Source organism: Heterodontus francisci, chromosome 22, assembly GCF_036365525.1.
Source record: "Heterodontus francisci isolate sHetFra1 chromosome 22, sHetFra1.hap1, whole genome shotgun sequence".
Classification (NCBI taxonomy): Eukaryota; Metazoa; Chordata; class Chondrichthyes; order Heterodontiformes; family Heterodontidae; genus Heterodontus; species Heterodontus francisci.
In genome coordinates this window covers 79,817,413-79,842,972 of record NC_090392.1, presented here as the reverse complement: position 1 = coordinate 79,842,972, position 25,560 = coordinate 79,817,413, and the positions used below count along the sequence as shown (strand labels likewise).

At 48.3% G+C, this 25,560-nt stretch overlaps 1 protein-coding gene across 5 annotated transcripts in view; it reads right to left on the bottom strand.

Annotated features, from left to right (window-relative positions):
- The window catches only part of nectin1b (nectin cell adhesion molecule 1b), a 468,850-nt gene that overhangs the window by 91,976 nt on the left and 351,314 nt on the right, over positions 1–25,560 (bottom strand). For 4 of the 5 annotated variants that reach the window (XM_068054140.1, XM_068054136.1, XM_068054139.1 and 1 more), the window contains exons 6-7: positions 24,613–24,760; positions 12,843–12,927 (exon numbers count right to left, since the gene is read on the bottom strand). In XM_068054140.1, the coding sequence (XP_067910241.1) occupies positions 12,843–12,927; positions 24,613–24,760 (233 nt within the window). Of the gene's footprint in view, positions 1–12,842; positions 12,928–19,725; positions 19,779–24,612; positions 24,761–25,560 lie in introns of those variants that run through there. The other variant, XM_068054141.1, reaches the window with a different exon arrangement.

Here is a 25,560-nt window from a genome sequence, read left to right as displayed (position 1 = left end):
GTGTGAGGAACTGTACCCAAATGAGAGTCAGTGTGTGAGGAACTGTACCCCAGTGAGAGTCAGTGTGTGTGGAACTGTACCCCAGTGAGAGTCAGTGTGTGAGGAACTGTACCCCAATGAATCAGTGTGTGTGGAACTGTACCCCAGTGAGAGTCAGTGTGTGTGGAACTGTACCCCAGTGAGAGTCAGTGTGTGAGGAACTGTACCCCAATGAATCAGTGTGAGTGGAACTGTACCCCAGTGAGAGTCAGTGTGTGTGGAACTGTACCCCAGTAAAAGTCAGTGTGTGCGGAACTGTACCCCAGTGAGAGTCAGTGTGTGTGCAACTGTACCCCAATGAGAGTCAGTGTGTGAGGAACTGTACCTCAGTGAGCGTCAGTGTGTATGGAACTGTACCCCGGTGAGAGTCAGTGTGTGAGGAACTGTACCCCAGTGAGAATCAGTATGTGTGGAACTGTACCCCGGTGAGAGTCAGTGTGTGAGGAACTGTACCCCAGTGAATCAGTGCGTGTGGAACTGTACCCCAGTGAGAATCAGTATGTGTGGAACTGTACCCCGGTGAGAGTCAGTGTGTGAGGAACTGTACCCCAGTGAATCAGTGCGTGTGGAACTGTACCCCAGTGAGAGTCAGTGTGTAAGGAACTGTACCCAAATGAGAGTCAGCGTGTGTGGAACTGTACCCCAGTGAGAGTCAGTGTGTGAGGAACTGTACCCCAGTGAGAGTCAATCTGTGTGAGGAACTGTACCCCAGTGAGAGTCAGTATGTGTGGAACTGTACCTCAGTGAGATTCAGTGTGTGTGGAACTGTACCCCAGTGAGAGTCAGTGTGTGTGGAACTGTACCCCAGTGAGAGTCAGTGTGTATGGAACTGTACCCCAGTGAGAGTCAGTGTGTGTGGAACTGTACGCCAGTGAGAGTCAGAGTGTGAGGGACTGTACCCCAGTGAGAGTCAGTGTGTATGGAACTGTACCCCAGTGAGAGTCAGTGTGTGTGGAACTGCACCTCAGTGAGAGTCAGTGTGTGTGGAACTGTACCCCAGTGAGAGTCAGTATGTATGGAACTGTACCCCGGTGAGCGTCAGTGTGCATGGAACTGTACCCCGGTGAGAGTCAGTGTGTGTGGAACTGTACCCCAGTGAGAGTCAGTATGTATGGAACTGTACCCCGGTGAGCGTCAGTGTGCATGGAACTGTACCCCGGTGAGAGTCAGTGTGTGTGGAACGGCACCTCAGTGAGAGTCAGTGTGTTTCGAACTGCACCTCAGTGAGAGTCAGTATGTGTGGAACTGCACCTCAGTGAGAGTCAGTGTGTGAGGAACTGTACACCGGTGAGAGTCAGTATGTGAGGAACTGTACCCCAGTGAGAGTCAGTGTGTGAGGAACTGTACACCGGTGAGAGTCAGTATGTGAGGAACTGTACCCCAGTGAGAGTCAGTGTGTGTGGAACTGTACCCCAGTGAAAGTCAGTGTGTGCGGAACTGTACCCCGGTGAGAGTCAGTATGTGTGGAACTGCACCTCAGTGAGAGACAGTGTGTGAGGAACTGTACACCGGTGAGAGTCAGTATGTGAGGAACTGTACCCCAGTGAGAGTCAGTGTGTGTGGAACTGTACCCCAGTGTAAGTCAGTGTGTGCGGAACTGTACCCCAGTGACAGTCAGTGTGTGCGGAACTGTACCTCAGTGAGAGTCAGTATGTGTGGAACTGTACCCCAGTGAGAGTCAGTGTGTGTGGAACTGTACCCCAGTGAGAGTCAGTGTGTGTGGAACTGTACCCCAGTGATAGTCAGTGTGTGTGGAACTGTACCCCGGTGAAAGTCAGTGTGTGTGGAACTGTACCCCGGTGAGAGTCAGTGTGTGTGGAACTGTACCCCAGTGAGAGTCAGTGTGTGTGGAACTGTACCCCAGTGAAAGTCAGTGTGTGCGGAACTGTACGCCAGTGAGAGTCAGTGTGTGAGGAACTGTACCCCAGTGAGAGTCAGCGTGTGTGGAACTGTACCCCAGTGAAAGTCAGTGTGTGCGGAACTGTACCCCAGTGACAGTCAGTGTGTGTGGAACTATACCTCAGTGAGAGTCAGTATGTGTTGAACTGTACCTCAGTGAGAGTCAGTATGTGTGGAACTGTACCCCAGTGAGAGTCAGTGTGTGTGGAACTGTACCCCAGTGAGAGTCAGTGTGTGTGGAACTATACCTCAGTGAGAGTCAGTATGTGTGGAACTGTACCCCAGTGAGAGTCAGTCTGTGTGGAACTATACCTCAGTGAGAGTCAGTGTGTGTGGAACTGTATCCCAGTGAGAGTCAGTGTGTGTGGAACTGTACCCCAGTGACAGTCAGTGTGTGTGGAACTGTACCCCGGTGAGAGTCAGTGTGTGTGGAACTGTACCTCAGTGAGAGTCAGTATGTGTGGAACTGCACCTCAGTGAGAGTCAGTGTGTGTGAGGAACTGTACCCCAGTGAGAGTCAGTGTGTGTGAGGAACTGTACCCCAGTGAGAATCAGTATGTGTGGAACTGCACCTCAGTGAGAGTCAGTGTGTGAGGAACTGTACCCCGGTCAGAGTCAGCGTGTGTGGAACTGTACCCCAGTGAGAGTCTGTGTGTGTGGAACTGTACCCCAGTGAATTAGTGTGTGTGGAACTGCACCCCGGTGAGAGTCAGTGTGTGTGGAATTGTACACCAGTGAGAGTCAGTGTGTGAGGAACTGTACCCCAGTGAGAGTCAGTCTGTGTGGAAATGTACCCCGGTGAGAGTCAGTGTGTGTGGAACTGTACCCCAGTGAGAGTCAGTGTGTGTGGAACTGTACCCCAGTGAGAGTCAGTGTGTGAGGAACTGTACCCCAATGAATCAGTGTGTTTGGAACTGTACCCCAGTGAGAGTCAGTGTGTGAGGAACTGTACCCCAGTGAGAGTCAGTGTGTGTGGAACTGTACCCCAGTGAGAGTCAGTGTGTGTGGAACTGCACCCCAGTGAGAGTCAGTGTGTGTGGAACTGTACCCCAGTGAGAGTCAGTGTGTGAGGAACTGTACCCCAATGAATCAATGTGTGTGGAACTGTACCCCAGTGAGAGTGAGTGTGTGAGGAACTGTACCCCAATGAATCAGTGTGTGTGGAACTGTACCCCAGTGAGAGTCAGTGTGTGTGGAACTGTACCCCAGTAAAAGTCAGTGTGTGCGGAACTGTACCCCAGTGAGAGTCAGTGTGTGTGCAACTGTACCCCAATGAGAGTCAGTGTGCGAGGAACTGTACCTCAGTGAGCGTCAGTGTGTATGGAACTGTACCCCGGTGAGAGTCAGTGTGTGAGGAACTGTACCCAGTTAATCAGTGCGTGTGGAACTGTACCCCAGTGAGAATCAGTATGTGTGGAACGGTACCCCGGTGAGAGTCAGTGTGTGAGGAACTGTACCCCAGTGAATCAGTGCGTGTGGAACTGTACCCCAGTGAGAATCAGTATGTGTGGAACTGTACCCCGGTGAGAGTCAGTGTGTGAGGAACTGTACCCCAGTGAATCAGTGCGTGTGGAACTGTACCCCAGTGAGAGTCAGTGTGTGAGGAACTGTACCCCAGTGAGAGTCAATCTGTGTGAGGAACTGTACCCCAGTGAGAGTCAGTATGTGTGGAACTGTACCTCAGTGAGATTCAGTGTGTGTGGAACTGTACCCCAGTGAGAGTCAGTGTGTATGGAACTGTACCCCAGTGAGAGTCAGTGTGTGTGGAACTGTATGCCAGTGAGAGTCAGTGTGTGAGGGACTGTACCCCAGTGAGAGTCAGTGTGTATGGAACTGTACCCCAGTGAGAGTCAGTGTGTGTGGAACTGCACCTCAGTGAGAGTCAGTGTGTGTGGAACTGTACCCCAGTGAGAGTCAGTATGTATGGAACTGTACCCCGGTGAGCGTCAGTGTGCATGGAACTGTACCCCGGTGAGAGTCAGTGTGTGTGGAACTGTACCCCAGTGAGAGTCAGTGTGTATGGAACTGTACCCCGGTCAGAGTCAGTGTGTGTGGAATGGCACCTCAGTGAGAGTCAGTGTGTTTGGAACTGCACCTCAGTGAGAGTCAGTATGTGTGGAACTGCACCTCAGTGAGAGTCAGTGTGTGTGGAACTGTACCCCAGTGAGAGTCAGTGTGTGTGGAACTATACCTCAGTGAGAGTCAGTATGTGTGGAACTGTACCCCAGTGACAGTCAGTGTGTGTGGAACTGTACCCCAGTGACAGTCAGTGTGTGTGGAACTATACCTCAGTGAGTCAGTCTGTGTGGAACTGTACCCCAGTGACAGTCAGTGCGTGTGGAACTATACCTCAGTGAGAGTCAGTGTGTGTGGAACTGTATCCCAGTGAGAGTCAGTGTGTGTGGAACTGTACCCCAGTGAGAGTCAGTGTGTGTGGAACTGTATCCCAGTGAGAGTCAGTGTGTGTGGAACTGTACCCCAGTGAGCGTCAGTGTGTATGGAACTGTACCCCCGTGAGAGTCAGTGTGTGAGGAACTGTACCCCAGTGAGAGTCAGTGTGTGCGGAACTGTACCCCAGTGAAAGTCAGTGTGTTCGGAACTGTACCCCAGTGAAAGTCAGTGTGTGCGGAACTGTACCCCAGTGAGAGTCAGTGTGTGAGGAACTGTACCCCAGTGAGAGTCAGTGTGTGTGGAACTGTACCCCAGTGAAAGTCAGTGTGTGCAGAACTGTACCCCAGTGAGAGTCAGTGTGTGAGGAACTGTACCCCAGTGAGAGTCAGTGTGTGTGGAACTGTACCCCAGTGAAAGTCAGTGTGTGCGGAACTGTACCCCAGTGACAGTCAGTGTGTGTGGAACTATACCTCAGTGAGAGTCAGTATGTGTGGAACTGTACCCCAGTGAGAGTCAGTGTGTGTGGAACTGCACCCTAGTGAGAGTCAGTGTGTGTGGAACTGTACCCCAGTGAGAGTCAGTGTGTGTGGAACTGTACCCCGGTGAGAGTCAGTGTGTGTGCAACTGTACCCCAGTGACAGTCAGTGTGTGAGGAACTGTACCCCAGTGAGAGTCAGTGTGTGTGGTACTGTACCCCAGTGAAAGTCAGTGTGTGCGGAACTGTACCCCAGTGACAGTCAGTGTGTGTGGAACTGCACCTCAGTGAGAGTCAGTGTGTGTGGAACTGTATCCCAGTGAGAGTCAGCGTGTGTGGAACTGTACCCCAGTGAGAGTCAGTGTGTGTGGAACTGTATCCCAGTGAGAGTCAGTGTGTGTAGAACTGTACCCCAGTGAGAATCAGTATGTGAGGAACTGTACCCCAGTGAATCAGTGCGTGTGGAACTGTACCCCGGTGAGAGTCAGAGTGTGAAGAACTGTACCCCAGTGAGAGTCAGTGTGTGTAGAACTGTACCCCAGTGAGAGTCAATCTGTGTGGAACTCTAGCCCGGTGAGTCAGTGTGTGAGGAACTGTACCCCGGTGAGAGTCAGTGTGTGAGGAACTGTACCCCAGTAAGAGTCAGTGTGTGTGGAACTGTACCCCGGTGAGAGTCAGTGTGTGAGGAACTGTACCCTGGTGAGAGTCAGTGTGTGTGGAACTGTACCCCAGTGAGAGTCAGTGTTTGCGGAACTGTACCCCAGTGAATCAGTGCGTGTGGAACTGGGCCCCAGTGAGAGTCAGTGTGTGAGGAACTGTTCCCCAGTGAATCAGTGCGTGTGGAACTGTACCCCAGTGAGAATCAGTATGTGTGGAACTGTACCCCAGTGAGAATCAGTATGTGTGGAACTGTACCCCAGTGAGAGTCAGTGTGTGAGGAAATGTACCCCAGTGAAAATCAGTGTGTGTGGAACTGTACCCCAGTGAATCAGTGCGTGTGGAACTGTACCCCAGTGAGAGTCAGTGTGTGCGGAACTGTACCCCAGTGAATCAGTGCGTGTGGAACTGTACCCCAGTGAGAGTCAGTGTGTGTGGAACTGTACCCCAGTGAGAGTCAATCAGTGTGGAACTGTACCCCGGTGAGAGTCAGTGTGTGAGGAACTGTACCCCAGTGAGAGTCAGTGTGTGTGGAACTGTACCCCAGTGAGAGTCAATCTGTGTGGAACTGTACCCCGGTGAGAGTCAGTGTGTGAGGGACTGTACCCCGGTGAGAGTCAGTGTGTGAGGAACTGTACCCCAGTGAGAGTCAGTGTGTGTGGAACTGTACCCCGGTGTGAGTCAGTGTGTGTGCAACTGTACCCCAGTGACAGTCAGTGTGTGAGGAACTGTACCCCAGTGAGAGTCAGTGTGTGTGGTACTGTACCCCAGTGAAAGTCAGTGTGTGCGGAACTGTACCCCAGTGACAGTCAGTGTGTGTGGAACTGCACCTCAGTGAGAGTCAGTGTGTGTGGAACTGTATCCCAGTGAGAGTCAGCGTGTGTGGAACTGTACCCCAGTGAGAGTCAGTGTGTGTGGAACTGTATCCCAGTGAGAGTCAGTGTGTGTAGAACTGTACCCCAGTGAGAATCAGTATGTGAGGAACTGTACCCCAGTGAATCAGTGCGTGTGGAACTGTACCCCGGTGAGAGTCAGTGTGTGAAGAACTGTACCCCAGTGAGAGTCAGTTGGTGTAGAACTGTACCCCAGTGAGAGTCAATCTGTGTGGAACTCTAGCCCGGTGAGTCAGTGTGTGAGGAACTGTACCCCGGTGAGAGTCAGTGTGTGAGGAACTGTACCCCAGTAAGAGTCAGTGTGTGTGGAACTGTACCCCAGTGAGAGTCAGTGTGTGAGGAACTGTACCCTGGTGAGAGTCAGTGTGTGTGGAACTGTACCCCAGTGAGAGTCAGTGTTTGCGGAACTGTACCCCAGTGAATCAGTGCGTGTGGAACTGGGCCCCAGTGAGAGTCAGTGTGTGAGGAACTGTTCCCCAGTGAATCAGTGTGTGTGGAACTGTACCCCAGTGAGAATCAGTATGTGTGGAACTGTACCCCAGTGAGAATCAGTATGTGTGGAACTGTACCCCAGTGAGAGTCAGTGTGTGAGGAAATGTACCCCAGTGAAAATCAGTGTGTGTGGAACTGTACCCCAGTGAATCAGTGCGTGTGGAACTGTACCCCAGTGAGAGTCAGTGTGTGCGGAACTGTACCCCAGTGAATCAGTGCGTGTGGAACTGTACCCCAGTGAGAGTCAGTGTGTGTGGAACTGTACCCCAGTGAGAGTCAATCAGTGTGGAACTGTACCCCGGTGAGAGTCAGTGTGTGAGGAACTGTACCCCAGTGAGAGTCAGTGTGTGTGGAACTGTACCCCAGTGAGAGTCAATCTGTGTGGAACTGTACCCCGGTGAGAGTCAGTGTGTGAGGGACTGTACCCCGGTGAGAGTCAGTGTGTGAGGAACTGTACCCCAGTGAGAGTCAGTGTGTGTGGAACTGTACCCCGGTGAGAGTCCGTGTGTGTGGAACTGTACCCCAGTGAATCAGTGCGTGTGGAACTGTACCCCAGTGAGAATCAGTATGTGTGGAACTGGACCCCAGTGAGAATCAGTATGTGTGGAACTGTACCCCGGTGAGAGTCAGTGTGTGAGGAAATGTACCCCAGTGAAAATCAGTGCGTGTGGAATTGCACCCCAGTGAAAGTCAGTGTGTGTGGAACTGTACCCCAGTGAGAGTCAATCTGTGTGGAACTGTACCCCAGTGAGAGTCAGTGTGTGAGGAACTGTACCCCAGTGAGAGTCAGTGTATGTGGAACTGTACCCCAGTGAGAGTCAATCTGTGTGGAACTGTACCCCGGTGAGAGTCAGTGTGTGAGGAAATGTACCCCAGTGAGAATCAGTATGTGTGGAACTGTACCCCAGTGAGAGTCAGTGTGTGAGGAACTGTACCCCAGTGAATCAGTGCGTGTGGAACTGTACCCCAGTGAGAATCAGGATGTGTGGAACTGTTCCCCTGTGAGAATCAGTATGTGTGGAACTGTACCCCAGTGAGAGTCAGTGTGTGAGGAACTGTACCCCAGTGAATCAGTGCGTGTGGAACTGTACCCCAGTGAAAATCAGTATGTGTGGAACTGTACCCCAGTGAGAATCAGTATGTGTGGAACTGTACCCCAGTGAGAGTCAGTGTGTGAGGAACTGTACCCCAGTGAGAGTCAGTGTGTGTGGAACTGTACCCCAGTGAGAATCAGTATGTGTGGAACTGTACCCCAGTGAGAATCAGTCTGTGTGAAACTGTACCCCAGTGAGAGTCCATGTGTGCGGAACTGTACCCCAGTGAATCAGTGCGTGTGGAACTGTACCCCAGTGAGCGTCAGTGTGTGTGGAACTGTACCCCAGTGAGAGTCAATCTGTGTGGAACTGTACCCCGGTGAGAGTCAGTGTGTGAGGAACTGTACCCCGGTGAGAGTCAGTGTGTGTGGAACTGTACCCCAGTGAGAGTCAGTGTGTGTGGAACTGGACCCCGGTGAGAGTCCGTGTGTGTGCAACTGTACCCCAGTGAATCAGTGCGTGTGGAACTGTATCCCAGTGAGAGTCAGTGTGTGTGGAACTGTACCCCAGTGAATCAGTGTGTGTGGAACTGTATCCAAGTGAGAGTCAGTGTGTGTGGAACTGTACCCCAGTGAAAGTCAGTGTTTGCGGAACTGTTCCCCAGTGAATCAGTGCGTGTGGAACTGTACCCCAGTGAGAGTCAGTGTGTGAGGAACTGTACCCCAGTGAATCAGTGCGTGTGGAACTGTACCCCAGTGAATCAGTGCGTGTGGAACTGTACCCCAGTGAATCAGTGCGTGTGGAACTGTACCCCAGTGAGAGTCAGTGTGTGCGGAACTGTACCCCAGTGAGAGTCAGTGAGTGTGGAACTGTACCCCAGTGAATCAGTGCGTGTGGAACTGTACCCCAGTGAATCAGTGCGTGTGGAACTGTACCCCAGTGAATCAGTGCGTGTGGAACTGTACCCCGGTGAGAGTCAGTACGTGTGGAACTGTACCCCATTGAATCAGTGCGTGTGGAACTGTACCCCAGTGAGAGTCAGTGAGTGTGGAACTGTACCCCAGTGAAAGTCAGTGTGTGCGGAATGTACCCCAGTGAGAGTCAGTGCGTGAGGAACTGTACCCCAGTGAGAGTCAGTGTGTGCGGAACTGTACCCCAGTGAGAGTCAGTGAGTGTGGAACTGTACCTCAGTGAGAGTCAGTATGTGTGGAACTGTACCCCAGTGAGAGTCAGTGTGTGTGGAACTGTACCCCAGTGAGAGTCAGTGTGTGTGGAACTGTACCTCAGTGAGAGTCAGTGTGTGTGGAACTGTACCCCAGTGAGAGTCAATCTGTGTGGAAATGTACCCCAGTGAGAGTCAGTGTGTGTGGAACTGTACCTCAGTGAGAGTCAGTGTGTGTGGAACTGTACCCCAGTGAGCATCAGTGTGTATGGAACTGTACCCCAGTGAGAGTCAGTGTGTGTGGAACTGTATCCCAGTGAAAGTCAGTGTGTGCGGAACTGTACCCCAGTGAGAGTCAGTGTGTGTGGAACTGTACCCCAGTGAGAGTCAGTGTGTGTGGAACTGTACCCCAGTGAGAGTCAGTGTGTGTGGAACTGTACCCCAGTGAATCAGTGCGTGTGGAACTGTACCCCAGTGAGAGTCAGTGTGTGAGGAACTGTACCCCAGTGAATCAGTGCGTGTGGAACTGTACCCGGTGAGAGTCAGTGTGTGAGGAACTGTACCCCAGTGAGAGTCAGTTTGTATGGAACTGTACCCCAGTGAGAGTCAGTGTGTGTGGAACTGTATCCCAGTGAGAGTTAATCTGTGTGGAACTGTACCTCAGTGAGAGTCAGTGTGTGTGGAACTGTATCCCAGTGAGTGTCAGTGTGTGTGGAACTGTACCCCAGTGAAAGTCAGGGTGTGTGGAAATGTACCCCAGTGAAAGTCAGTGTGTGAGGAACTGTACCCCAGTGAGAGTCAGTGTGTGTGGAACTGTACCCCAGTGAGAGTCAGTGTGTGAGGAACTGTACCCCAGTGAGAGTCAGTGTGTGTGGAACTGTACCCCAGTGAGAGTCAGTGTGTGAGGAACTGTACCCCAGTGAGAGTCAGTGTGTGAGGAACTGTACCCCAGTGAGAGTCAGTGTGTGTGGAACTGTACCCCAGTGAGAGTCAGTGTGTGAGGAACTGTACCCCAGTGAGAGTCAGTGTGTGTGGAACTGTATCCCAGTGAGAGTCAGTGCGTGTGGAACTGCACCTCAGTGAGAGTCAGTATGTGTGGAACTGTACCCCAGTGAGAGTCAGTGTGTGAGGAACTGTACCCCAGTGAGAGTCAGTGTGTGTGGAACTGTACCCCAGTGAGAGTCAGTGTGTGAGGAACTGTACCCCAGTGAGAGTCAGTGTGTGTGGAACTGTACCCCAGTGAGAGTCAGTGTGTATGGAACTGTACCCCAGTGAGAGTCAGTGTGTGAGGAACTGTACCCCAGTGAGAGTCAGTTTGTGTGGAACTGTACCCCAGTGAGAGTCAGTGTGTGTGGAACTGTACCCCAGTGAGAGTCAGTGTGTGAGGAACTGTATCCCAGTGAGAGTCAGTGTGTGTGGAACTGTACCCCAGTGAGAGTCAGTGTGTGAGGAACTGTACCCCAGTGAGAGTCAGTGTGTGTGGAACTGTACCCCAGTGAGAGTCAGTGCGTGTGGAACTGTACCCCAGTGAGAGTCAGTGTGTGTGGAGCTGTACCCCAGTGAGAGTCAGTGTGTGTGGAACATGTACCCCAGTGAGAGTCAGTGTGTGTGGAACTGTACCCCAGTGAGAGTCAGTGTGTGTGGAACTGTACCCCAGTGAGAGTCAGTGTGTGTGGAACTGTATCCCAGTGAATGTCACTTAGTGTTTTGACAAAAGTTGAGTAGGCTTGTGATCTATCTTGTAATCTGGTCATAAACTATTAAACATTGCTTTATTAAATATTTCCCCGTTAGTTTATTGGCAAGTTTTCTGAATCACTAATACATCACACTACAACTATTCTGACACAGGTCGGTTTTGCAGAGACATTCACCTTCTCAGCACCTGATTTGCCCGACTCCGTGAGGGAGCAGACGCTGGTGAAATAACTGAAGCCAATAAACCAGAAAACAGACAGTCAACACAACTAAAGAGAACAACTGCATTTGTATAGTGCCTTTCCTTACCTCAGTATGTCCCAAAGACCTTTGCAGCCAATGAATTACTTTTGAAAAGCAGTGACGTTGTAATGTAGGGAAATGGGGCAGTTTATTTGCACACAGGAAGGTCCCACAAACATCAATGTGATTAATGATAAGATAAACTGTTTTTGATGATATTTATTGAAGGATAAATATTGGTCAGGACACTGACCAGGTCTCCATCCCATTTTGAAATGGGATCTTTAACCTCTGCCTGACAGGGCAAACAGGGCCTTGGTTTAACGTCTTGGCCGAAAGACAGCACCTCCAACTATGCAGCACTCCCTCAGTACTGCACTCGGAGCATCAGTCTGGATTATGTGCTCAAGTCCCTGGAGTGGGACTTCAATTCATGACTCTCTGCCTCAGAGGTGAGTGTGCCATCTGCTGAATCAAGGTGCTCAGAAACTCTCCTTTAATCAAAGACATTTCACCTGAAGTGGCAAAGGTCTGCTGGAGCGGGACCTCATATTGAATGGACAAAGAACAACCAAGACATGTCCAAGCAAAGAGTGGAGAACAAGGGATCCCTTTGGAACGACTCAAAGGGTTTCCAGTGCCTGGCAAGCAGAAAGGCCCTTTGAAATGCAAACTGTTGTTTCGTTTTTAGTCATTGACTGACCTGCCTGTGCTGTCAGGCCTTAGTTCAAATTTCCAGCACTCATAGATTTTCTTTGCCTTTATTTTTGTCAGGCATGGGATATGGAACCAAGGTGATGAGATGGAGCTAATGTACAGATCAGACACAAGTTAACTGAATGACAGAACAGGCTTTTGGGGCAGAATAGCCTTACTCCTGTTCCTATTTTCCTACTTGCACACACTTCCTTCCTCCGCACATCACCATCCTGCCCTCTGCCCAGCAGCAGGTGGGTTGACATGGCCCCGGGCGTCTCCTCCGATTCTCCCTCCTCACCGTCTGGATGGGGACTTGGATCTCAGAGTGGCTGAGACTGGTAACTTGGGCTTGTGCTCTGTTGTCACGTCAATGCCCAACATCTGGCCTCAGTGACCCATGAATGAAATATACAGAGATATAGAATTTTACAGCACAGAGGAGGCCATTCAGCCCACTGTGTCTGTGCCAGCCTGCTGCAAGAGCTATCCAATTAATCCCACTCTCCTGCTTTTTCCCCAAAGTCCTGAAAATTTTTCATTTTTTAAGTATTTATCCAATTCCCTTTTGAAAGTCACTATTGAATCTGCTTCCAACGTCCTTTCAGGCAGCAAATTCCAGATCGCAACAACTCACCGTGTAAACATCTCCCCACTAGCTTTTTTGCAATTATTTTGAATCTGTGTCATTCTGGTAACTGACCCCCCTGCCACTGGAAACAGCTTCTCCTTATTTACTCTCTCAAACCTCCTCATAATTTTGAACGCCTTTATTAAATCTCCCCTTAACCGTCTCTACTCTAAGGAGAACAATCCCAGCTTCCCCATGTAACTGAATTCCCTCATCCCTGGTACCATTCCAGTAAATCTCTTCTACACCCTCTCCCAGTTCTTGACATCTTTCTGAAGTGTGTGGTGCCCAGGATTGGCCACAATAAGAATATTACCGTGCCCAATCCACAGCTGGCTCATTGCTACAATACAAATGTTCAGGTTGCACAATTACAAAGCTATTGTTCCCCTACATAATCTCTTATGTCCTGGTGTCCATCCCCCGGGTGTGCAGACACACTGTTTCCCCTGCCCCTCCGCTGGCCACTTGGGGACAGTTTCCTTGACCAGAGGATGGGGTTTGACTAGTTCCAGCTGTAAACTGCTGTTACCTGGATATCATCTGCTGTCAGGTGGCTCTTCATCTCAGTCTTCTTTTCCGGAGGCGGTGGCTTATGGGATGGTGGTAAATCAATCCTGTTTGTGACAGAAACATAAACATTTCAGTTCTGAGGTGGAGTTGCTGTGGAAACTCTCACACATTGGGAAGCATGTGAAACGGTTTCACACTGCACATCTTGAATCTGCCTCTCCACACTTCTCTTGGGGGCTAGGATTTGTTTTTGTTTTTGTTCAGATCCTGTCTCCTGCACACGTGTTGCGGCACAACTCCTTGCACACAGGAGTACCTCCGCTATCTCCCGCCACTGCCCATGTTTCCTGGGTAACCCTCATTCATTTAATAAACCTCCAGTGATTACTGTTAATCCTCTATGCCTGCTGCTTATACTGAATCCATTGCTGTAATTGCCATTCAGCGCTGAGAAACAGCCAGAATCCCCAGTTAATGCTCTTACACCACACAGCCCAATGAGACACTGGGCTAGAATCCCACAGTAATACTGTTACATCTCAATGGTCCATAAGATGTGCCCAGAGAGACAGATTGAGGATTGTAATAAAGTTAACATTCCCACTCAGCTCCCAGCTGAATAACATCCAAATGAATAAACATACCTGGGCCAAATGCATATGATCTCAGAGCTTTTTGGGAACTCAAGGATGCGCTGGCAGAACCGCTGGCAAAATTATTTTGGGATTTGTTTAGGGGATGGTACCAAAGGATGGATGTGGGAAGAATCAGGAGATTCAGTGTCAGGGAAAATTCAACTATCGATTGCCAAAGATAAGTAGAGCAGTTAAGGGAGATAGAAATAGCAGGTAGACTAATTTATGGAAGGGGAGTAGTTAAGCCAGACCAATTTAACAGAATTTTTTGGTAAAGTAACAAAGGGTATGGATGAGGGTGAGACTGTACAGGAGATTTACACGGATTTCAATAAAGGTTTTGATAAGGTGCCACATGGAAAACTAGTGGAGAAAATGAGGAGACACGGTATTGGTGGCAGAGAATTGAGATGGACGAATCACAGCTGGGTGACTGATACAAACTCTGCAGGGTAACTGGGTAAGGGTCTGTGTGAATGGGAAGGACCCTGAGTGGAGGGGGGGTAAAGAGTGGAAGGGGTGAGGAGCAACGTTCCATGTAATTTCTTTCTCAAGCACGTGGGCAGTTTCTTTAAGTGCCCGCCCCTTTAAATGTTTTTGGTCGGCTGTGCACGCACAATAATTTAAAGGGGCTGACTTGTGCGCGGCCTGGGCGGGGACCTTTGGGTCGCTGTCCAACTGCGCAGCTTAGAGGGAATATCGGTGAGGAGTGGAGGGAGTGAAAAGTGAAGGGGTAGAGGAATGGGGGGAGTGAGGATTGAAGGAGTAGAGGAGTGAAGGAGTGGAGGGAGGGAGGATTGAAGGAGTAGAGGAGTGGAGGAGTGGAGGGAGTGAGGATTGGTGGGGTAGAGGAGTGGAGGGAGTGAGGATTGAAGGGGTAGAGGAGTGGAGGAGTGGAGGGAGTGAATATTGAAGGAGTAGAGGAGTGGAGGGAGGGAGGATTGAAGGAGTAGAGGAGTGGAGGGAGTGAGGATTGGAGGAGTGGAGGAGTGGAGGGAGTGAGGATTGAAGGAGTAGAGGAGTGAAGGGGTGGAGGGAGTGAGGAGTGAAGTAGAGGAGTGAAGGAGTGGAGGGAGTGAGGAGTGAAGGGGTAGAGGAGTGGAGGAGTGGAGGGAGTGAGGATTGAAGGAGTAGCGGGAGTGAGGATTGAAGGAGTAGAGGAGTGAAGGAGTGGAGGGAGCGAGGATTGAAGGGGTAGAGGAGTGGAGGAGTGGAGGGAGTGAAGGAGTAGAGGACTGGAGGAGTAGAGGAGTGGAGGAGTGGAGGAAGTGAGGAGTGAAGGGGTAGAGGAGTGGAGGAGTGGAGAGAGTGAGGAGTGAAGGAGTAGAGGAGTGGAGGGAGTGAGGAGTGAAGGGGTAGAGGAGTGGAGGGAGTGAGGATTGAAGTAGAGGAGTGGAGGAGTGGAGGGAATGAGGATTGGAGGGGGCAAGGAGTGGGGTAGAGGAGGGTGAGGAGTAAATATACTCAATGACTGAGCATCCACAGCCTCTGGGGTAGAGAATTCCAAAGATTCACAACCCTCTGAGCAAAGAAATCTCTCCTCATCTTGGTCCTAAATGAAAACCTTTTATCCTGAGACTGTGACCCCTTAGTTCCAGACTCTCCAGTCGGGGGAAAGAGCCTCTCAGCATCCACTCTGTCAAACCCTCTAAGAATTTTATATGTTTCAATGAGATCTCCTCTCATTCTTCTAAACTCTCGGGACTAAAGGCTGAAGTTACTCAATCTCTCCACACAGGACAATCCTCTCATCCCAGTTCTGCTGTATGAGTCTCTGCTCCTGATCCTGATTGAAACATATCAGATCCTGAGATGTCTTGACAGGGTGGATGTGGAAAGTATGTTTCCCCTTGTGGGAGAATCTAGAACTAGGGATCACTGTTTAAAAATAAGGGGTCACTCATTTAAGACAGAGATGAGGAGAAATCTTTTCTCTCAGAGGGCGTGAGTCTTTGGAATTCTCTTCCTCAAAAGGCAGTGGAAGCAGAGTTTTTGAATATTTTTAAGGCAGAGGTAGATAGATTCTTGATAAGCAAGGGGGTGAAAGGTTATTGGGGGTAGGTGGAAATGTGGAGTAATCAGTTCAGGCATGAACCTATTGAATGGCGGAGCAGGCTCGAAGGGCCGAATGGCCTACTCCTGCTCCTAATTCGTTTGTTCGTATGTGTGTTCGTATGCTCATTTTGCATTATTGCAGTGAAGCTCACCTGGTCCTGGGGTTTAATAGAACCTAAAGCAGACTGACTCCAGGCCTGACCTGGATTAAAACACTGACTTCTCAGTTTGATTGCGCAGCTGATCAAGTTCATCTTCAATAAGTGTTTACAAGAGCTAAATAAGCAAACAATTTTTGTCCTCAGAAAACTTCCCTAACGTCGATTAATCCACTTTGGATGGATACAATCCTCAGATCCATACTACATAAGGGCAAACAATCCATCAATGTAGCCGACTGATATTGTAACAACAACTTGTATTTATATAGCACCTTGAATATAGTAATATGTCCCAAGGTGCTTCACAAGAGCATTATCAAACAAAGCAAGACACTGAGCCACATGAAGAGATATTTGGACAGATGACCAAAAACCTGATCAAAGAGGTAGGTTTTGAGGAGTGTCTTAAAGGAAGAGTGTGATTTCGAGAGGCGGAGAGGTTTAGGGAGGGATTTCCAGAGCTTAGGGCCCAGGCAGCTGAAGGCACGGCCGCTAATGGTGGAGAGATTAAAATCGAAGACGCTCAAGAGGCCAGAATTGGAGGAGTGTGGAAATCTCGGAGGGTTGTAGAGCTGGAGGAGATTACAGAATCATTCACTCACATTTACTGTCTTACAATTAACCCTCTAAAGGAATTGGTCATGAGAAGCTCCTAAACGTTTCCAGTGAGTCACTGTTGAAGTGACAGAGGAGCTGTTAGCTCTACTCACCGGTTCTCAATCAGTAATGATTGCTATCAGATAACTTTCACTCTGCGCTGTGCTCACGGAGAGGACAGACACCTTCCTGTCTCAATCATTTCTTAAAGTTTCCAGTTCATCACTGGAAAGAGAGAGTGTCTCAGCCAGAGAGGTAATCATATCTCTGAACTGTGGAGAGATTTGGCAAACTATGAAAATTAGTTAGCAGTCACTCTCCTCAGGATACAGATGTGATAATATCACACACACATACACGCGCACAAACACACACACACAGCCTCAGGACTGAGGCACAGTCTTATCCCAGCTCTCTGTTGGAAGGGTGATATATCAGAGTGATGGTAAAACTGATTCCTTTCAGATTACCAGCTGCCCTGTGCCGATAGAAACACAAGCAACAGCATCAGTGATTTATCAAGAGCAAAGAGCATGAAATTGATTCTTAACTTCTAATAAGTCAGCTTTAATTTGAAAAGTGTACCAGCAAAGAGTTACAAACAGTCTGCTCAAAGCTGCTTAGAGAAAGTGAAAGAGGGATGAGGTCCTGCAGGCTGCGTTTAGGGAGTTAGGAATGATATTAGCAAGCAGGACCTCAAAGGTAGTAATCTCCGGATTACTCCCAAGGCCACGTGCTAGTGAGTATAGAAATAGGAGAATACACCAGATGAATGCGTGGCTGGAGAGATGGTGCAGGAGGGAGGGCTTCAGATTTCAGGGGCATTGGGACCGGTTCTGGGGAAAGTGGGACCTGTTCAAGCTGGACGTCTGCACCTGAACAGGACTGGGACAAATATCCTTGCAGGAAGGTTTGCTAGTGCTGTTGGGGATGGTTTAAACTAGTTTGGCAGGAGGATGGGAATTTGAGCAGAGTCTTCGATAGGACAAATTCAGAGCAGGGAACAGGAGGCAGAAAATTAGCGAGTGACTCTGAAAGACAAAAGAAGCAAAGGTTAAAAAGTGTGCAGCACAGGAATTTGGCCGTGTTAAAGGGTATTTATTTAAATGTAAGGAGTATAGTAAATAAAGCCGATGGGCTGAGGGCAGAGATAGACACATGGCAACACGATATCGTTATAACAGAAACTTGGCTCAGAGAGGGGTAAGAATGACAGCTCAACATCCCCGGATATAGAGTTTTCAGGCAGGATAGAGAGGGAGATAAAAAAAAGGAGGGGGTGTAGCATTATTAGTTAAAGAATCAATAACAGCTGTGAGGAGGGATGATATGCTAAATGAATCATCGAACAAGGCCATATGGGTGAAGCTCAAGAAATAAAAAAAGGGCAGCCACACTACTAGGAGTGTACTACAGACCCCCAAATAGTGAGAGGGAGATAGAAGAACAAATATGTAAGCAAAATTCTGAGTGCAAAAATTATAGGGCAATAATAGTTGGGCGTTCCACAGGACTCAGTGTTGGGTCCCTTGTTGTTTGTGGTATATATTAATGAATTGGACTTAAATGTGCGAGGCATGATTGGGAAATTTGCTGATGACACAAAAATTGTCCGTGTAGTTGATAGTGAAGAGGATAGCTGTAGATTCCAGAAAGATATCAATGGTTTGGTTGAGTGGGCAGAAAAGTGGCAAATGGAATTCAATCCAGAGAAGTGTGAGGTAATGCACTTGGGGAGGGCAAATAAAGTGAGGGAATGCACAATAAACGGGAGGATATTGAGAGGGGTAGAAGAAGTGAGAGACCATGGAGTGCATGTCCACAGGTCCCTGAAGGTGGCAGGACAGGTAGGCAGAGTGGTGAAGAAGGCATATGGAATGCTTTCCTTTATTGGCCAAGGTATAGAATACAAAAGCAGATATGTAATGCTGAAACTGTATAAAACACTGATTAGGCCACAGCTGGAGTATTGTGTACAGTTCTGGTCACCACATTACAGGAAGGACATAACTGCTCTGGAGAGAGTACAGACGAGATTTACAAGAATGTTGCCAGGGCTCAAAAGTTGCAGCTATGAGGAAAGATTAGATAGGTTAGGGTTGTTTTCATTAGAACAGAGGAGGCTGAGGGGTGACTTAATTGAGGTGTACACAATTATGAGGGGCCTAGATAGAGTAGACAGGAAGGACCTGTTTCCCCTAATGAAGAGGTCAATTACCAGGGACACAGATTTAAGGTGATTGGTAGAAGAATTAGAGGGGACATGAGGGGAAACTTTTTCACCCAGAGGGTGTCTGGAATTCACTGCCAAGAATGGTGGTGGAGGCAGAAACCCTCAATTCATTTAAAAGGTACCTGGACCATGCACCAGAAGTGCTGTAACCGGCAAGGCTATGGACCAGGTGGGATTAGATTGGGTGGCTAGTTTTTTTGGCTGGCATGGACACAATGGGCTGAATGGCCTCCTTCTGTGCCATAATTTGTCTCTGGTTCTAAACTGGAGGATTAATTCCCACAGTCCTCTTCTTTGGCCTCCTTGTCTTGGGAGACAATGGGTAAGCGCCTAGAGGTGATCAGTGGTTCGTGGAGCAGTACCTGGAGTGGTTTTAAAGGCCAATTCTAGAGTGACAGACTCTTCCACAGGCGCTGCAGATAAAATTGGTTGTCAGGGCTGTTACACAGCCATTGAGTAATATGTCATTGTGGCCACAGGAAACGTGGTCAGAGTGGAAATCGCAGGGTCACAGACTTCCCGAATGGCATTCAGACAAATAGACACAGAATGTAAAGATTATCACAATACAGCAATGAGCAGGAACCAATGTCTGGGCAGTAATGACTGAGCGTTGGCATCGACAGGCAGAGTTTGGGCTCTGAGCCCCTCATCTTTAAGAGATTGGGAATTCCTGTGGGCAATTGTGGATTTGGTCTAATTCCCAGCAATTTGTGCTCTCTTCAGAGTATACTAACTGATTTTAGTTTGGTCAGAAAGCAACTTCACCTGCTCGAACTACTCTGAGCCTCTACATATTAAAGCCCTAATGTCACCCAGCTCCACACCAAACTGCTCAGGAAGGTGACCAGAATGTCAATGTCATTCCACCTCAGCTGTCTGAGTTAATCTGTGTCTGTGTACATCATTGTCTGTGTTTACCCGTCCCTGCGTTTACCCGTCACTGCGTTGACCTGTGTCAATGTATATCTGTGCCTGCTTGTCCATATTAATGTAAACACAAGTACTTTAACAGGGAGGCTGGTAGATTTTCTGTGTTTCAGACTGTGCTGCTAGTCACCAGAGTTAAACAGAGTGAAATCTGAAATAAAAACAGAAAATGCTGGAAATACTCAGCAAGTCTGGCAGCATCTGTGGAGAGAGAAGCAGAGTTAACGTTTCATGTCAGTGACTCTTCTTCAGAACATAAAATAAGTGGAATAAGTGTGGTCCCAAACTCACAATGAGCGTGCACTGTGAATGTGTGGTACCTTGCCGGTCTAAGCTTCGTATTTCTATAATTTAAAAAATCAAATGAAGACAATCGCAATTAAGAGAGGTTAGTGTGTAGAAGTGATTAATTACAACTATCAACAGGCAATGATCCAGATCCCATCCCACATAATCTTGCAGCCGTCCTCAGAGTCAACATCACAACACTATTAACCCTCTATCTCACACCCAAATGAGCCTATACCCTCTTTTTATCACAATAGGACCCAGGTAGCTGGCAAGCAGAACCTCAGGAAACTCCCTTGAGAGATGAGTTTCAGTCCTTCTTTCCTGGGACAAAGCGTCACCACACTGACTTATCCCTGGACCTCCAGGAGGTGGGATGGGGAGGAGTGGAGCGGTGTCTGGCAATATGACTGAACCCCGCCTGACACTGGGATAGTCTGCAGTTGGTAGTGGAGGTGATTACATTGTTTTCTGGCATTACTGCCAGTCCCTGGGTACACCCACTGTATATACAGATTGAGTTCAGAACATGTGTGGGCACAGCCCACCAAGAAATTCCATCGAATGTACAGCACAGAAACAGGCCATTCGGCCCACCTGCTCCGTGCCGGTGTTTCTGCTCCACATGAGCCTCCTCCCACCCCCTCTTCATCTCACCCTGTCAGTATATCCTTCTATTCCTTTCTCCCTCATGTGTTTATCCAGCTTCTCCTTAAATGTATCGATACAATTCACCCCAATCACTCCCTGTGGAAGCAAGTTCCACATTCTCACCACCCTCTGGGTAAAGAAGTTTCTCCTGAATTCCCTATTGGATTTATCAATGACTCTGTCATATGGATGGCTCCGAGTTCTAGTTTGCCCAAAAGTGGAATCATCTTCTCTATGTCTACCCCATCAAACCCTCTCATAATTCTGAAGATCACTATCTCAGCCTTCTCTTTTCTCGCGAAAAGAGCCCCAGCCAGTTGAGCTTTTCCTGATAAATATAACCTATCAGTTCTGGGGGGTGTCATTGCCCTGTAAGCATAGCCTCAATTTAAAAGGGACATTACATCTACTGCCATCTGTGAAGAGTCTGTATTGCTACACCAATGCTGTAATTCCATGTGGGTGCAGGCTGGAGTGGACTGAGGGAGCAGGGGTCCCGATTTCCATCAACTCACTCAGCTGCTGCTAACCTGCTCACTTGGAGTTTTATGCAATTCTAATTCTAATAATCAGAGACAGCTCATGACCTGCAGGGACACAAGTCCCAATGCTCTCAGTTCCTTCTGTGTCCTGATCTCCCATGTGGTTCCTCAAACGGAGACAAAGTCCCGCCTTCACATTGAGGATACCCTCCATTGTGTTGTGCGGCACTATCACCGTGCTAAATGGGATAGATTTCGAACACATCTAGCAATACAAAACTGGGCATCCATGAGGCGCTGTGGGCCATCAGCAACAGCAGAATTGTACTCAACTACAATCTGTAATCTCATGGCCCAGCATATCCCCCACTCTACCATTACCATCAAGGCGGGGGACCAACCCTGGTTCAATGAAGAGTGCAGGAGGGCATGCCAGGAGCAGCACCAGGCATACCTCAAAATGAGGTATCAACCTGGTGAAGTTACAACACAGGACTATCTGTGTGCCAAACTGCGTAAGCAGCATGCGGTAGACAGAGCTAAGCGATCCCATAACCAACGGATCAGATCTAAGCTCTGTAGTCCTGCCACATCCAGCCATGAATGGTGGTGGACAATTAAACCACTAACTGGAGGAGGTGGCTCCACAAATATCCCCATCTTCAATGATGGGGGAGCCCAGCACATCAGTGCGAAAGATAAGTGTGAAGCATTTGCAACAATCTTCAGCCAGAAGTGCCAAGTGGATGATCCAGCTCTGCCTCCTCCTGAAGTCCCCAGCATCACAGATGCCAGACTTCAGCCAATTCGATTCACTCCGCGTGATATCAAGAAACGACTGAAGGCACTGGATACTGCAAAGGCTATGGGCCTTGACAACATTCCAGCAATAGTACTGAAGACCTGTGCTCCAGAACTTGCCGCGCCCCCAGCCAAGCTGTTCCAGTACAGCTACAACACTGGCATCTACCCTGCAATGTGGAAAATTGCCCAGGTATGTCCTGTACACAAAAAGCAGGATAAGTGCAATCTGGCCAATTACCACCCCATCAGTCTACTCTCAATCATCAGTAAAGTGAGGGAAGGTGCCATCAACAGTGCCATCAAGCGGCACTTGCTTAGCAATAACCTGCTCAGTGACACTCAGTTTGGGTTCTGCCAGGGCCACTCAGCTCCTGACCTCATTACAGCCTTGGTTCAAACATGGACAAAAGAGCTGAACTCAAGAGATGAGGTGAGAGTGACTGCCCTTGATATCAAGGCAGCATTTGACCGAGTATCAAAGAGTCCTAGCAAAACTGAAGTCAATGGGAATCCGGGGGGAAACTCTCCGCTGTTTGGAGTCATATCTAGCGCAAAGGAAGATGGTTGTGGTTGTTGTTGTTGGAGGTCAATCATCTGAGCTCCAGGACATCACTGCAGGAGTTCCTCAGGGTAGTGTCCTAGGCCCAACCATCTTCAGCTGCTTCATCAATGACCTTCCTTCAATCATAAGGTGAGAAGTGGGGATGTTCACTGATGATTTGCACAACGTTCAGCACCATTCGTGACTCCTCAGATGCTGAAATCGGCTGCGTAGAAATGCAGAAAGACCTGGACAATATCCGGGATTGGGCTGATAAGTGGCAAGTAACATTCATGCCATACAAGTACCAGGCAATGACCATCTCCAACAAGAGAGAATGTAACCATCTCCCCTTGACATTCAACGGCATTACCATCGCTGAATCCCCCACTATCAACATCGTAGGGGTTACCATTGACCAGAAACTGAACTGGAGTAGCCATATAAATACTGTGGCTACAAGAGCAGGTCAGAGGCTAGGAATCCTGCAGTGAGTAACTCACCTCCTGATTCCCCAAAGCCTGTCCACCATCTACAAGGTACAAGTCAGGAGTTTGATGGAATACTCTCCACTTGCCTGGATGGGTGCAGCTCCAACAACACTCAAGAAGCTCGACACCATCCAGGTCAAAGCAGCCCGCTTGATTGGCACCCCATCCACAAACATTCTCTCCCTCCACCACCGACACACAGTGGCAGCAGTGTGTACCATCTACAAGATGCACTGCAGCAACTCACCAAGGCTCCTTCGACAGCACCCTCCAAACCGGCGACCTCTACCAACTAGAAGGCTGCAAATACATGGGAAAACCACCACCTGCAAGTTCCCCTCCAAGTCACACACCATCCTGACTTGGAACTATATCGCCGTTCCTTCACTGTCGCTGGGTCAAAATCCTGGAACTCCCTTCCCAACAGCACTGTGGTTGGACCTACCCCACATGGACTGCAGCGGTTCAAGAAGGCAGCTCACCACCACCTTCTCAAGGGCAATTAGGGATGGGCAATAAATGTTGGCCTGGCCAACAATGCCCACATCCCATGAATTAATTTTTAAAAAACACTTCCAGTTGAGGTACAGCTGGCCTGTACTGTGCCATGCACCAGGATTGGTTCATTGTAGAAATATTAAACCTGACACTTTGAATATTGTGTCACCAAGGCACAAGGAAAATAAACCAAGCCTTGGAATTGCACAGAGAAAGGTTCCAAGGTTGATCCCTAATGTCAGAGGGACTGAGCCATAAAGAGAGGTTAAAAGTCTCATCCTTGTTTTCAAATCTGTCCATGGCCTCACCCTTCCCTATCTCTGTAATTTCCTCCAGCCCCTACAACCCCCTGAGATCTCTGTGCTCCTCCAATTCTGGCCTCTTGTGCATCCCTGATTTTAGTCTCTCCACAATTTGTGACACTGCCTTCATCCCTTATTCCGTAAACGCTGGAATTCCCTACCTAAACCTCTCTCCCTCTCTCTCCTCCTTTAAGACGCTCCTTAAAACCAAGCTTCTGGTCATCAGTCCTAATATCTCCTTTTGTGATTCGTTGCCAAATGATAATCGCTCCTGTGAAATGCCTTGGGATGTTTTACTATGGTGAAGTTGTAAGTTGTTGTTGTGTTATACTTTGATGCTCCGTGTTTTACTCTTGTGCTAATATGATGTTATTTTCTCCGTGGTACTGTTTAATATTTCTGGAGAACACAGTGTAAAATAAAATGTTGACTCGTTGTCGACACCCAACTAACATGGAAAGGAAGTTGTATCCATTCACTGCATCGTGTGAACGTGTGACTCAATGCAGTACAAATGCATGGAGCAGCTAATAAAAACTTTCATCCATGGAAATTCAGAATGAGTCAGCATATATACAGATGGAATTGGGGACATTTTAATAACATTTAAACAGTTCTAATGTAATGTGCTTAATTCAGCAGGAAGTGCCTGAGGTATAACATAATAACAATGGCCTTTAGTGAGTGCATGCAAGAGACAGAGAGTGATAAATAGATAGACGACAGATATCTAGATGATAGATAAAGAGAGACAGATAGATTGGGAGATGCAGATAGAAAGATACAGATAGAGAGAGAGAGATAACTCAGTAACTTTGCAACCACTCAGTCTTTGAGAATCATAAATTTTCTCATGAGGATATTCAAGAAGCCAAATACGACAGATTCAGGTGAGCAGACACTCCAGAACCACACACTTGATCGAGCAGAGTTAGTGCTCAGTACTCGGTCAATAAAACCTACCTCTTTGACCAAGCTTTTGGCCATCTGCCCTAACATCACCTTATGTGGCTCAGTGTCAAATTTACTTTATACTGTTCCCATGAAGTGTCTTGGGACATTTTATTACATGAAAGGCACTACATAAATGCAAATTGTTGTTGCTCTTGGTCAGTACTCACAGGTCATTGTCCGTGTCTGCTCGGCTCTTCTGTTGCCGACGATAAATAAAGAAGACAGTTACTATGGCGCTGATGATGATAACGGCAGCGATGATTCCTCCCAGAATTCCTATCACACTTCCAGGTGCTCCCTGGGGGAGTGGCTTATCTGCAAGTAAGAAACAAAGCAAGTGTTCAAACTGTGTTTCACTAAACCATGCGGGAAAAACTGGGAATCGTGGCAGGATTTCACAATCTTTGATTGGGTGGTTAATGTGAATCCTGGGGGCTTACTGGATAAACACAAGAAAGAGAAAGAAATAAAAGGATATTCTGATTGGGTTAGATGAAATAGGGTGGGATGGGGCTCATGTGGAGCATAAACCATGACATGAACCAGTTGGGCCGAATAGCCTGTTTCTGTGCTGTAAATTCTATGTAAACTTATGCACTGTCACTCGCTGGATCTTTGACCTCCCACTGACATCCACACTATTGTATTGGAGCGTTTGTTAACTGTGCCTCTCCCCCTTTCCCTCACTGTTGTATATTCACTCAGTAAGCCTAACATGAGGTCTTCCAGCAAGTAGCCATTATTAAACTTTATTTATACCTCCCAACACAGAGGGCAGCAGAGAGGCAATATACAAAATACTCAGCCGGTTCAATACATAGATCACACTCCCTCCCCACTTAAAAAAACAACTTATACATTAAAATGTAAAATGGTACATGTACATAATTTCCCAGAATACAATAAAAATACCTAAAATTTAACAGGTTGGGTTGCATGCTTGCTTTTACTGTAATCACAACTAAAACATATATGACCAATATTTCCAGAGCAAATTAAATGTAAAAAAAATGTTTTTCCTTAACACCAGTATGTCTTTAACAAAAATATCATCATTTGACAGGAGTAATGAAAAGAACAACCTATTTCTTTTTCCTTCCTACATACTTTCAATT